Source organism: Solea solea, chromosome 5 (assembly GCF_958295425.1).
Source record: "Solea solea chromosome 5, fSolSol10.1, whole genome shotgun sequence".
In the NCBI taxonomy this organism is placed as follows: domain Eukaryota; kingdom Metazoa; phylum Chordata; class Actinopteri; order Pleuronectiformes; family Soleidae; genus Solea; species Solea solea.
Window position 1 is genome coordinate 3,813,274 of NC_081138.1, and position 14,256 is coordinate 3,827,529.

General features: G+C 38.9%; 1 protein-coding gene across 1 annotated transcript; it reads left to right on the forward strand.

Annotated features, from left to right (window-relative positions):
• Positions 1–4,965: 4,965 nt before the first annotated feature.
• Positions 4,966–13,968, forward strand: spi1b (Spi-1 proto-oncogene b). The gene is made up of 5 exons (XM_058630296.1): positions 4,966–5,380; positions 5,819–5,909; positions 6,747–6,943; positions 10,434–10,575; positions 12,202–13,968. The coding sequence occupies exons 1-5, from the start codon at positions 5,339–5,341 to the stop codon at positions 12,513–12,515; spliced, it is 786 nt and encodes a 261-aa protein (XP_058486279.1). The 5' UTR covers positions 4,966–5,338; the 3' UTR covers positions 12,516–13,968.
• Positions 13,969–14,256: the final 288 nt, after the last annotated feature.

Sequence of the window (14,256 nt, forward strand, 5' to 3'; positions counted from 1 at the left end):
CCAGTGTTGATGCTGTTGACCTGCATCATTTCGACTAATTTGAAAGGTTTGGTTTTCATTTAGTTCTCTCAGATAACACTTTTAGACCACCTTTATTGTCAGTGTGAAAACACAGAACTGTGCTGTAGCGTTGCTGCTGTGAAAAGGGCCAACAAACCAGTTTGCAACCAAAGTAATGTGCAGAAACTTATATTATAATAATTATTCTCATTCAGTTCAACTCTATTTAAAGTCAACTGTATGGAATTGGATAAAATAACTAGTAGTTGTGCATATTTTATTAATTAATTTAAGTTACAACGTAAACTTTGACCTGCATGCACTGTATTTCTATGTATCTCTATGTATTTCTATTAATATTCAACATAGCCACTGCAAAGGAGCTACAAGTAGTTCAAAATGTTTTCAAAATCATGCTAGTTGAAGTTTCGAAGAAGCCACTACATGCTTCAAATCACAGTATTGTGGGTCTTAAAACCCTAAACTTTGTATTTTCAATTCAGTGAATGGCGATATCACATTCCAGTGCTTTTGTTGTTTTTTCGGCCCATCAGCTGCTCTTCACAGGGGAAACACATGGCTACTTAATATGCAGCTGCTGCTGCCGGAGGCTCATCACTGCTACTGCTGCTAATTACTGCTACTGCTGCTTCCAGAAGCTTCCAGAAGCTTCTGTGTGTGTTTTCACCTTTGAATGAAGACGGACAAGGAAAACACACAGAAGAACTAGATCGTGGCTGTACTTCTTAACGAAGACGGAGGCCTCTGGTCGTGCCGACGCCGATCTCACTTCTGCTATGCTAGTGGACTTTATGCTAGCGCCTTAGCATTTAAGCTAGCGGGCGTCATGCTAACGCGTTAGCATAAAAGCTAGCAGACTTAGTCGTAGCAAACTTTCTTCAAAATATAACAAACGGATGGATTATTTACCCGCCGAAAGAGATGATGACATGAGGACAACACCCCGAAACCTCTTATTAACCTCCTATCTTCTTATGGGGTGAGTTTTCATTAAAGTCCTTTATCTACGTTACCTTCATGTTCATTTGAAGTCACATACAGTGATTAAAAAATGTTTTATTTTTCATACTAGAAGTATTTTAATAAGCCACTGTGAGTTTCAGGACGTTAAGTGGCTACATTGTTATTAACTAGCTCCAGGGGCCGGCCCAAGCATTTATGGGGCCCTAAGCTGAATTTGGAAAAAGGGGGCCCTTCCACCATCTGAAATGTACCTCAATAAATTGCTATATTACAGCTGTGTTATTTACTCCAAATCAGTGTCACTTTTGTTTTTTTGTTTTTTTTTTGCATTAAGGGGGAGTTAAATCACATGGCCTACTTTTAATTTGCACTTTCATATTCAAAGGAAACACTGTGTGTGGTGCTACTGGACTTGAGTTAAAAAAAACAAAAACACAATTAACATTATTCAGATATATAAATGTATCTGAAGATATTTACATTTCTTTCAAATGATAAAATATTTGTCCTCCCACACCCGATCACTAGGGGGGCCCCAAGCAGCCGCTTAACCTGCTCATGCCTCGGACCGGCTCTGGCATTATAAGCTGTACCGGGAGCATGTGAGCATCTGCTATCAATGTGAATAACAAACCAACCGGATGTGCTTGAATAATGTGTGAATGACACAGCTTTGTGTATGAAGTATTGACTGTGATGCTAAGGATTTAGCAACTAGCTGAGAGTTAACACATCATCGACTCATTCAGCAACAGACTGATCCATCCACACTACACCACAGAGCAACTTAAATGTATTTGATTTGATAATAGAAATATGTATCTATCTTTGATCCTTCCAACTCTTAAGTATATTACCTTTCTTGTTCTTCATTTTTATGAAATTTATATTCATATTTCATTTTATTTTTCTCTGGGAACTCTTTATAGAACCCTTGGGGTCCCTAGACCTGTTATTGATAAATGTTGTTCAAACTACTACCATAGTTTATCAAGGCTCTCAAGTTTGGAAGTCAGTTCAGAGTGAGATTTTGTTGGGAAGGGCAGGGGAAGGTAAGGGCTTAGTTATTTCAACTAAAAGTAGCCGTTTGAGGAGTGCCTACATTCAAATATTTTCAGATTTCCATGTGTTAGAGATTGATGGAAAGCTTAGAAATCGTTTCAGAACAGTCCAAATGTTTACTACTTGGCTGCTCCCAAATGTGCAGAAATGTAAACAAAACGACTGGAGAGGAATAAATATTCTCATTCAGTTCAACTGCATGGAATTGGATAAAGTAACTAGTAGTTGTGCATACTTTATTAATTAATCTAAGTTACAACATAAACTTTGAGGTGCATGCACTGAATGTGAGGCTTTCTATTTTATTGCAGCACTGTATTTCTATCTATCTCTATCAATGTTGAACATAGCCACTGCTTATATACTTTTAATTATGATACTCGGGGTATATAAGTATAAATGTTATTAGTATTATTTCTTTGACGATCTGAGTACTTTTGTTAAAGCTGCAGTGGTGATTGTTGATTGCCTCAGTTTGGTCTTTGCAACAGAAATGATGTAACATCATTTTATGCTCATCTGAAAACAGGCTTGGTCAAGAAATACTATCAGACCTGACGGAGGGAGTGTTTGTGTATTGTGTATTTTCGTTGGTGCTTCTTTGAGTTTTCACACCAACCTGTTTGACCAGCACACTGTTTCTTTTGCCTCCGTCTGTCTTGACATTCACTTCCTGTGTGCAGCGTTGGAACGTCGCCAAGGTGACACAACGCTTTAAACACTGCGATACCGAGAAACACAGAGGGAGTCAGGGGGAGCTGATCGGCTGAATCAGCAATCTGTGAATTCATCGGAAAACACTACAAAATTACAGTTTTAAAAGCTGAATTGATCATTTCATGAACAGTTTAAGTGATATTACAATTACAAGTTGAGTTCTGCTCAGTAACACATGAACAGACTTTGAGATTTAATATAACATGCTTTACAGTAACTTTGTCAGTCATAAAAATCACCAGAAGTGGGGAAAAAAGTATCTTTTAGCTTCACTTTAAATAGTTGTGATGGAAATAGTGCATGGCTTGCTGCAGCTGCATATTAATACTCTTGGAAAATGTTGCTGTGTATGCCGTCAGTTTTGTTCAACCAGCTGTGATTCAGACGTGGGACTGGCCACAGCCTGTGTGGTTTCAACAGCTCCCCGAACACAAGCCCTGATGATTGTTGACGGATGACTGACTGACTGATGTCAGTTGAAATCAAACTGACACGACGTTGGAGTGAATGAGACCGTCTAGTTTGGGGTTTAGTTATTAAATTATCACGTGGGTGAGGAGATACATACTGTAAATAACACAAGTCAGCATCATGTGAGCTCTTCTGTGAAGTCACTAAGCTCTCACCCGTAATAAAAAAAACACTGAAGTTATTTTCAATCGTACGCACACACACAGAGTGATATTCTCACCACCTTTTCCTTATCACAACGCTGCAGTCTTGCCCCTAAAACAGCAGAGCTAACTATACACGCAGATTTGTGCAACACTGTAACTGTACCATTCAGCGCTTATCTCTCTCAGCATCTGGACAATTAGCCCCAACTTCGGTCTCTTGCAGATGCAGTGGCGTGTTTAGGAACCAGCAACACTATATTTGTTTTATTTTTGCTATTTTATTTTTGTTAAAAACAGAAGTGGACCAAATACTGCACAAAATATCTCTCTCTCTATATATACATATATATATATATATATATATGTATATGTGTATGTGTATATATATGTATATGTATGTAAGATTAGATTAGAATAGTGGCAAGTACAAAAGATGAAGAGAATAAGTAAGAAAATAAGAGAGTGTAAGAAATACAGCATATGAACTCAATCAGTAATATAATAATGTAAAATAAAAAGTGAGATATTTGAATAAAATGCACCTTGCATTAAATGCAGCTTGAAAAGCGTTGCATTGGCACAGAATTATTGCAGAGATCGAAACAAATGTATGATACAGCTGTAGGATAATGATGAGCGGGATGTAAGGCATAGTGCAAACAGTGTTACTGTCAATTCAGTAACACTTAAAAAAAAAAAAAACCCTCTCTGTTGGAGTTGGTCATTGTTGTTTTTCAGCAGAGAGGAATCACTTCCCCCAGGAACTGCTTTAACAGCGTCTCCTCTCTTTGTGATAATCATAATCTCCGTTTGCTGCAGTGAAGTTAAACCACAGATACTGTCCATCTTATCTTCCAGATGTGTGTGTGTGTGTGTGTGTGTGTGTGTGTGTGTTGCCTCTTTTCTGGCATGGTCACTGCTCTTCTCAGAGGCAGTAGTCCTGTCCTCGTGGAGACCAAAACCTGGTCCTGACGAGACAGAACCTGATTTCTGAGGAATTGGTAAAGCTGTAACCCAGTCCCTCAGATTCAGGACTGCAGTGAGAAACCAGGACACAGACTTACATCTATGACTGTCTTCATTGTGCATGTGAGCTTGAATGTCCAGCTGATTAACGCTGTATGTTTAATGTAAATATTCATTTCATACTTCCCAGTGTGTTTTTGGTACTGTATGTGTGTGTGTGTGTGTGTGGGCCCATTGACACTGCCAAGAGTAATGTCATTTATTTAAAAGCTTTAATAACCGTAATAAAAGCAACATTTATTGCTTGTTGTTGTGTACTTTATATACGTCGGGGATCACAAACAATCAAATAAACATTCTTTAATATAAAAGGTCACTTCACATTGTGTTTTTAATGTAAATGATGTCAGTAATTAAACCACAAAGATGTAAGATGTAAAAAAAACCCAAATACATCTGTTATATAAACTGTCATGGTTCTTTTGTATGATTTAAAATATTATAAAAGCACAAGACTTGAATGAAATCAACCCGACTTAAAGCACAGCAGCCAAAGTTGGGGGGGGGGGGTTGAGAAAAACTCTTCTTTGTCCTGATTGGCTGCTGAAGGAGGGGACAGTAGATAGAATGTGATAAAAATTTCATGGTCTCCTCTGTCAAATCATCAATGCCCAGGAAGCCTGAGCAGACACACTCTATTGCTCCCACCCACATGAATTTTACTGAAGTCAAAAGTTCCTTTTTCATTTCACAGTTAAACAGCAATTTCACCTGACGCGGCTGAAGGCCTCGCAGAAGGTCATAACTGCGTGTTATACAATAAGAGACCGAGAGAAAGAGACACCTTTTTTTTTTTTTTTTTCCTTTTTTCGGTTTTCGTTGAGTGAGAGGAAATTTGGAAACGTTGTGCAATGGCGCCACAAAAGTTTTGAAAGGTTGTGAGTGTTTTGCCAACAAAGCATCTTGAGTCGGTCCGAGGAGAAGAGGTCTCCATGTTGCATCCATACAGAATGGAGAGCTACCTCATTCCACCTGTAAGTATCTCTTTCTTTTTTGTTTGTTTGTTTGTTTATTTGTTTGTTTACAAACCCATTGAAGCTCTTGTTTAAGCTCTCGGATTTAAGTGGTTTCTTGGTTTTAACAGAGAGAACATCTAATGTCCATTATTTCTCATAATGAGTGAGTGTAATGTGAGTCTACTTCAATTTGAATAGAGTCTTTTATACTATGGCCAGCATGAAAATGAAACTCAGACATTCTTGAGAGTTTCATAACAGTAGTATCAAGACCAGAAAAAAAAATTCATCATTAGAACAATTACTGCCTTTATTTATTTTATTTTTTTTTGGAAACAAATGTGAAAATGTTCTAAAAGTGACTGTTAACATTCTAGTAATATGAGTTGTACAGTAAAATATCATTTTTCGTGACTTTTTTTGTGGCTAAATAACTGCTTTTATTTGCCCTCGCAGCACTCAGAAGAAATGTATGACCCAGAGATCTACAGACATCAAATTGCGGAATATTATAATCCTTATGTCCTTGATACTGATATCCAGGCAGGTGAGTTTTACCTCACTCTTTATCTTCCGCCTCATGTAAACGCAGTTTTCTTCTAAATGTGACATTTAATCAGAAACTATTGAGGGGGCGACTGTATGGATCAAATCTATATTTTAGTTTTGTGTCACATTCCATAGTCATCTCTCTTTTTTATTCTACAAATGAACCACCAGAGCCTGATGTGGTGACACCGGGTTTTCTGTTATGTCGTACGTATAAAGCACACAGTGTGTGTGTGTGTGTGTGCGTGTGCAGCTGGACTCCACCACATCAGCGTGTATGGAACACAGGAAACAGATGCCTTTTCTTTTTCGGCTGCTACAACTATAGACACAGAACAACTTTCGCCCCATGGGGTTTTATTGATACATGAGCGGTGCTTTACTTTCTCTTGTAATCAACTGTTTTAAATATTGCACCAAAACAACCTCGACGGGGAGGGACGGGGGGGGGGAACTCTGGAGGGAGCTATATATAAAATGTCCGACTGAGACAGAAAGTTATTGTGACAAAAATGTAAATCATGGACCATTTCCTCCATCATGTCTAAAATAAGTCCAATAATTTGTGGCTTTTGAAACTGGCTTGTTTAAATCTTTCCGGAGGAAAATTAGTTTTTCTCCTTAAACCTTGAGCACAATGAGTAAGCAGCCACTTCTGACAACGCACATTTCCATGGACAGAATATTCATCATGTGTTTTTCAACTCGTGTTCAGGACACTGTCTCAGGTCTTGTGTGCACCTTGTATTTGAATAACAATTTGCAAACCCATGAGTCAAGAAACTGGTGATCAAAGCCTGTGGCAATTATGCCGTTTCTCACTTTCTCCGTTCAGACCACTGGGACTACCACCCTCACCCTCACGTGCATCCTGTCGAATTTGAAAACCTCCAAGAAACAAACTTCACAGAGCTGCAGAGTGTGCAGGCACTGCACCCGCCGGGCCTCATACGGCACGACGCCATAAGATACGACGCGGAAAACCTGCTCGACCCGACTCTTGGGGCGCATGCACATGTGCTACAGCAACCGGTAAGTCTGATGGGTAAAAATAAAGAGTTTAACACACCGAGGTTTCCCGACAGCAGAGGGCATGTACAGATCCTGATTGGATGGACCTCCACTGCATGTCTCTTCCCCACTCTGCAGTTTCCTGTTTGAATACAAAAATAAAGGCTAAAAAAAAAAAGAGGCACAATACTGAAAATAAAATGCTGTTGCATCAAAATATCTCCCTGATTAAGCCTCATTGATATTTAAAAATCTCTGAAATGGCCACGAAGGAAGCAACTATCATACACAGCAAATGAACTAAATACAGTATCTAACCAATAAATTGCAGAATAAAGGACAAAACCAATTATGATAGAGGTACATCTTCTTCTGTAGTAACTACAGACAAAGACTGAGAAGCAGTCACATCCTCCCAAGGAGTTTTCCTCTCAATCCCTCACAAAGTACTTAAACTCTCCCACAGAGATCAGTTCAGTTGTATGTTATTTCATGTTTCCTCGTTGTAGGTAGACAGATCGGGAGGAACTAAACTAGGCCAGGAATGGTTTTATATACACAGATCTGCGCACATTCAGGACATTTAGCAGCGCCACACAGAATACAATGATGCGTGCAATTTCCACATCCAATAATAGAACACAAAGCACAGTGGTGCACAGTGTCTAATTCCTTTAGATCCTATTCAAGGATTCATTCATGAACAACACGTCACCATAATCCAGCAGAGGTAAAAAACAACAACGAAACATCTGATAATTATGTGTAAAACTCAGCGAAACAGTTGAGCGTTCCAACTTAAGGTCAGAAACTTGGACTTTTTAAGCTAATGTTAGCAAATACAATTTCCCCTCCCATCTACATTGAAAACACTAACATTGTCTTTTAGTTTTAGTTGCGTTTGAATGGAATCGTCGTCGAGCTGGCTTATTGAAAACCAGGGTGCATAAAAAAAAGTTTACTGTAAAAAAAATCTATATTCGTTGAGCAACAATTAGCATTATTTCATTCATTATTCACTTCTCAACACGGAGTGAGAGTGAAGTATTGTTTTTAATGGCTCTGTGTGTTTGTTTGTTTGTTTGTACTTCCACACTTGCACTTGCCAATATGACCAACAGAGGCCGCCAGAGGCTTGTTGCATGAACGGGGTGAAGTCTGCCATCGCTACCTAGTTTTTTTGTTCAACTTCTACACACTAGATACAGTAGAACACATATTTATTATTTTCCTCCAAGTACCACCAGAGGAAGCTCCCGTACCACATATGGTACACGTACCACAGTTTGAGAACCGTGGGTGTAGACTATAGCCCCAGAAATGTAATATTTAGTTATAGAGCTCTCGACACTGAAATAACATTTTTTTTGTCGTATAATTTGACAGAATTGGCATCAAATGATTGTAATTCATCATCACATATTACTAATTAAACCAAGTTTAATGTGTTTCAGTCAATGTTCTCATCTCTCAGTGCTGTAGTAACAAAAGATGTAATTAAGCTTCAGTTCTTGGTTAATGGAAAATGTCACACAGAGGTTTAATGAGTGAACACACCCACACTGCACATCTGCGGTGCCCGGTAACCAGCGCCCTCACCCAGGGCCGGCTCTTGGCATAGGCGATATAGGCGGTCGCCTAGAGCGCCATCTGCTGGAGGGGCGCCCCTCCAGCAAAAAAAAAAAAAAAAAAAAAAAATTTTTTTTTTTTCAATGAAAACAAATTTTCATTGTTTTAAATTTTTTAAACAATGAAAATAAAAATGATTTTCTATTCCCAGTCGCCCTCATTTGTGTGTTCTCTCTTGAAAATAATAAATATTAACAAATGAATAAACAATAATGTTCCTAAAATGTGGTGCTGCTGAATCACATGACGGGTGACCTCAGGGTCAGAGCAGGGATCAGAGGTCAGGTCACAGACAGGTGAAGCTTTTGTTATTAACGACATGAAAAGGCCGTCCAAGCCCTCGGGAGCGCCCCAACACACACGGGGGGGGGCACCGGAGAGCAATCTCGCCTAGGGCACCAAATTAGGTAGAGCCGGCCCTGCCCTCACCAGCCATCACACGTCTCTACTGTACATTTCTGCAAACCACAAACTCGTAATTACGTTTACAGGCGCACATATTAACAAGACGCTTTCACCACGTGTGGTGTGCTTTGGTGAAAATGAGGAAGTTGGGACGCTGATAACCATTTCCTGGTTGTGAGTGTGGTTCAGTTTAGGCACATTGACTAACACGTGGTCAGGTTTTGGCACAAAAAGCACCTAAAAAAAAAAAAAAAAAAACAGCTCTCCAAATGTTTGGTTTGGTGGACATCTTAGGAACACCACAACGAAACATGTGATGTTTGGTGTCTCAAAGGAAAAAGAACACCATTGTTCTGGAAGACGAGGCTGCAATAACAGCAATAACCTTCATACTCCACATTTATCACAGTCCAGTTTCAAGTGAGAACGTGCATTTTTTTTATTAGGGTCCCGTGACCTAAAATTGGGAAGTGAATCTGTGAGTTACAAAAAAAAACTTGTTTAAGTTTTCAGTTAAAAAAATACATTCTTCGGATTCGGTCTGGGTTTCGTCGCCCGTGTGACGACTGCATTTCATTTCTCCAGTTTTTAACCCGTTCGTCAAAACAGTGATGTCTGCATTTGGAATCCGTTATAATAGAATTATGTGAAACAACAATAAACCAGTTTGTTTTCCATGTACCATTACAGGGTCATCTTATGACAACTTTTATTTATAAATGCATATGCTCAGATGCTTTACATGCGTTTAAAATGAGAATTTGTCTATAACACTGCAAAAAAATCATCTAAAAAACAAGAAATATAACCACTATTAGGGCAAAATGTTGTTGCAAGCTAAATTTTCTGCCAGTGCAGCAAGAAAATGGCACTAAGGTCGGACCTGAGAAACAAGAAATCTCAAAATCTCGTTTTAAGCAGGGAATACTTATATTTAGTGTCTAAATTTTTTGTCTAATTTTAAGACATGTCTTTTAGTTTTGGAGTATAATTGCTCAGAAACCAACTGGTTCAAAACTAGTCAGCAAGAGGATGAAAACGAGATGAATTTGCTTTGTAATAAATGCATTAAAAAACCTCATAATAAGTATTTCTTACATTAGGAAGTCTTGTTTTAAGAAATTGTCTACTATACGAACACATTTATAGATTTAATGCAACACTTTTATTTTCTTGGCAAAGCACAAACCACAATCTTTGTTTTATGAACTCTGTTGTAAAACAGAGTGTTTATTTTTGGTGTTTAACCGGGAATTATTAATTTATTCAACATTTGGGGTCACAAGATGGTTCCTTTAATGGCTACTTTTTTACATTTTGAGAGTTCAAAAGATCCATAACATGGTGTTTGAATATTTAAATAGAGCATGTAACATGTTTTATTAAATGTCTTAAGCTATTACTAACACTTTATGTAGAATTCTTTTCACATTTTCAAATATTGAATATTGATCCCACTTCACCCTGTGTGTTGCAGGTTGCCTTCTTCCCTCGGACTGTGTACAACACGGCGCACGTGTCCCAGCGCAGCTCGGACGACGAAGACCACGGGGGACAACTGGAGGTGTCCGACGAAGAGTGTGTGAGAGATCGGACTTACGTCACACCCGGAGAGCTGGGTAAGAAACCGCGCGCCGCTCCGTTTCGCACTGTGCGTGAACTGGCTGAGTGCTCAGCTGTTAACACTGACACTTATAGACACACTTATAGACACACACACACACACAAACTGTGTTGGTCATGTGATGTCATGCAAGTCATAGAACATCTGAGTGTGGATGAACTCAGTCACTGCACACACTTTACATTTTTGAGTGTCTGAAATGTAAATAAGTCTGTTTCCTTTGGAGTGTCTGTGCTGTATATAGTGAAGTGCACAGGTCTTTAATTATCCGTTCATTGGTACGCTGTGTGAATTAATTTATTAGTGATTAACACCCACCATTGTAGTAACTGAGAGTAGCCCTAGAGGCTCGTTGTGGGTTATAGGCCAGTGTTGTTTGGCACGGAGTTATTTCAGCGTTGTGTTCTGCTGACGGCGATAGATGAGCTATCTGTTGTGCAACTGCTTTTAGACTTGAGTGACTCTCTTTCAACAGCGCGAGGCTCTTGGTTGTGGTGTCGGTTTTTGCTAATAGTGCAGCTCAAAAAGTCAGAGACGGATTTAAATGGAATTTTATGGGAATATAATTTATGACTCAAGAAAAAAATGATTATATTTTTGGTAGCGTAAAGTTTTGACTGTGTGGAAACTATGATAAACATAATATACCAAACGATGCTAGGCTAATACAATCAGTTATGTTTATATTAAAAACTACACCGTTCAAACGGAGCTCTTGGAAAAGGTATTTCTTCCGATTACTGTGTTTTTGTCGCCTGTGTTCACACCGGAAGCAACGCAAATTTATTACGCGACAAGTTTACACACAAACTCAATGCGCAGACGTGATTGGTACGAAAGAAATCCAGCACAAATCGCATCAATCGCACAAATCGTTCCTGTCGCTTGAGTTGAAATATTTCAACTTTTGCGAAAAATCGTGCTGACGCAATGACGCAATGGCCGGTCAGCGTTGAGATTCTGCGAATGACGTCACGTACTTGCCAACGTCCAGACTCCGCTCTGGGCCTCATTACGTATTACTCTTGCGTGTGGACACTCGGCCGTTGTCTTGTGTGGTTTCACAACATCATACAGAGCCACTGCCCGGACACAACCTGGGCGAGTTAACCGCTAAATTTGCGAGTTAACCTGCTAAATTTGTGAGTTAACTGCTAAATTTGCGCGTTAACCAGCTAAATTTGCGAGTTAACCGCTAAATTTGCGAGTTAGACGCTAAATTTGCGAGTTAATCTCTAAATTTGTGAGTTAACTGCTAATTTTGTGAGTTAACCTGCTAAATTTGCGAGTTAACCGCTAAATTCGGGAGCTTGTCACGTTGTGTTCGGCTCTGTATTGTTGTTTTGAAACCACACAAGACAACAGTTTCTTCTCTGCAGACGTTTCCTCAACAGAGAGTGCAACAATGCCGGTACTTCTGTTTAAAATATCAGGTATTCCTCTGCCTTCTGGGTATTTTTGATGAGTCATTTGTAGAGAGTGTCTCCAAGTTTTGCTGAATGAATATCACAGTCAGAACAGATACTATCATTTATTTTATGTACTGTCCTTCAAGATTACCATTACAAAATGATAAATCAAACTGAGCCTCTTTTTTTACGTACAATTTTGTGTCCTAAAGGAAATAAAAAGAAGATCCGTTTGTACCAGTTCCTTTTGGACCTTTTAAGGAATGGTGAGATGAAGGACAGTATCTGGTGGGTGGACAGAGACAAAGGGACATTCCAGTTTTCCTCCAAGCACAAAGAGGTGCTTGCACACCGCTGGGGAATCCAGAAGGGCAACCGCAAAAAAATGACCTACCAGAAGATGGCACGCGCGCTGCGCAACTACGGCAAGACCGGAGAGGTGAAGAAGATAAAGAAGAAGCTCACGTACCAGTTCAGTGACGAGGTTCTGGGTAAGACTCATCCGGAGAGGAAATCATACCTGTAAACGAAGCGGATTGGGAAGATTTGAACTGAGAGCTGTAGTTTCTGGCGTTCGATGCTTAATCGATGTGTTCTGGTGAATGTTGTAGCATTTGGTGACTAGCATCTATCTACCATATACTGCTGTACATTGAAAACACAAGGTAATGCTGCATAGAACTGGACACAGATAACCAAATATCTGACATAGTAATTGTCACCAATAAGAAAAGAATCATACAAAATGTCAGTTTGGTTTGGTGTCAGAGAGAAACAGTGTGGAAATACAGTCAGTATTGATTATAAAGATACATAGACTGCTAAAAAAAATAGCCCTGCTCCTTCTTTTCCTTTTTGTCTTCCTCAGTTTTTGAATTAGGTATTTTAAAACCCACCCACTACCAGGTGGTAAAAAAGAACTGCTGAGCATCATATACAGTGCAGTACACACAGAAACTCTGTTTATGCCTCACTTTAAACCACTGGCTGAAATACAGCAAGTTATCAGTTTGAAAACTAGGATATTTTAAGATTTTGTTGTGTTAGTGTGATAGTATAATACAATAATATACAATAATAAGAAAAAAAACAAGTTACGAAGTCCATGAAGACAGGATTTATTGCAGTCCTCTGAATGTATATCTGTATATTTGAAATGCCGCCGACTGCAGCTGACACGAGCACATGAACCTGTACAGGCTTGCAAACAGGAAGCATGAATAGCGGCTGTTTTATTTTAGTGTACAGTATGTGCTGGGTGAGTGACTTTGATTGAAACGATAAGGCCGTACTTTAAAATGAACCTTATCCTGTGTTTAAGATTGAATTAAGATTTTTTTTTTGCTGAATAAAAAGCATAAAATCACTCTTCCGTATTTCCAAACTGGGTTATCAAATTCTCCACTTTCCCTTTTGAGGATATTTTGCTATGTGGAAGAGAAAATGTGTCACATTTGTTTATTTTGCCTTAGCCATAATGAGACTGTTCTCATGGTTAATACAGAGATGTGGCCAGCAGGGGGTGGTCACTTCAGACAGGCTCACTGGACTCTCTTATCGACTTATCGTGTCTGTGTAAAGCTTAGTAATAAATTGATGATATCGCTGTCATGTTTGTTTAAAAATCCACATACAGAACATCGGACAGTGACATTAATCTTCTTGATTATTCCTTTCATCGTTTACAGTCAGAAGCATTTGACTGGTGCTGGTTATAGACAATGTATCAGTGATGTAACTATACTAGTTGTTGTTTTGGACATGCAAAAGTTCTCTTTTAATTGTAGGTCATGGTACTGATTGTATATATATTTACATTTACATTGTCATATTTAAAACAGCAGGGGAGATGCCAATGAGTCCTTACTGTAATCAGGTTCATTCTATACCATTATATACCTTTGCCTCGGTTATTTACATTTGTATAAATACATGGAAAATCTGACTGTTGTAATTAAAAGATTGCTTGTAAAAATGAATTATGAGTGTGTGTGTTTGTAATTTGTGTTTAACACGACTGAATTCGTCGAGGTGTCACACTCTGACAGCGTTTTCCCTTCGTCCGCGTGCGATGATATTTCACACCGGATGTAAAGCACAAGAAAAGGAGAAGATGACGATGAAGAAGTAAGCGTTGAATAATATGAGGTGTAGAGATATACAGATAAGTATGTATCGAGAGAGAGATATAAGTGATGAAAGATGAGGAACTGTGAGGTTAATACAGAGCAGGGTGAGTTAAGTGGTCTGTACAAACTACAGTGAAA

Coding starts and splice junctions, on each gene's coding strand:
- spi1b (XM_058630296.1), top strand. CDS start 5,339: ATGTTGCATCCATACAGAATGGAGAGCTACCTCATTCCACCT. Junction 5,381..5,818: donor AGAGCTACCTCATTCCACCT/GTAAGTATCTCT, acceptor TTGCCCTCGCAG/CACTCAGAAGAAATGTATGA. Junction 10,576..12,201: donor CGTCACACCCGGAGAGCTGG/GTAAGAAACCGC, acceptor TGTGTCCTAAAG/GAAATAAAAAGAAGATCCGT.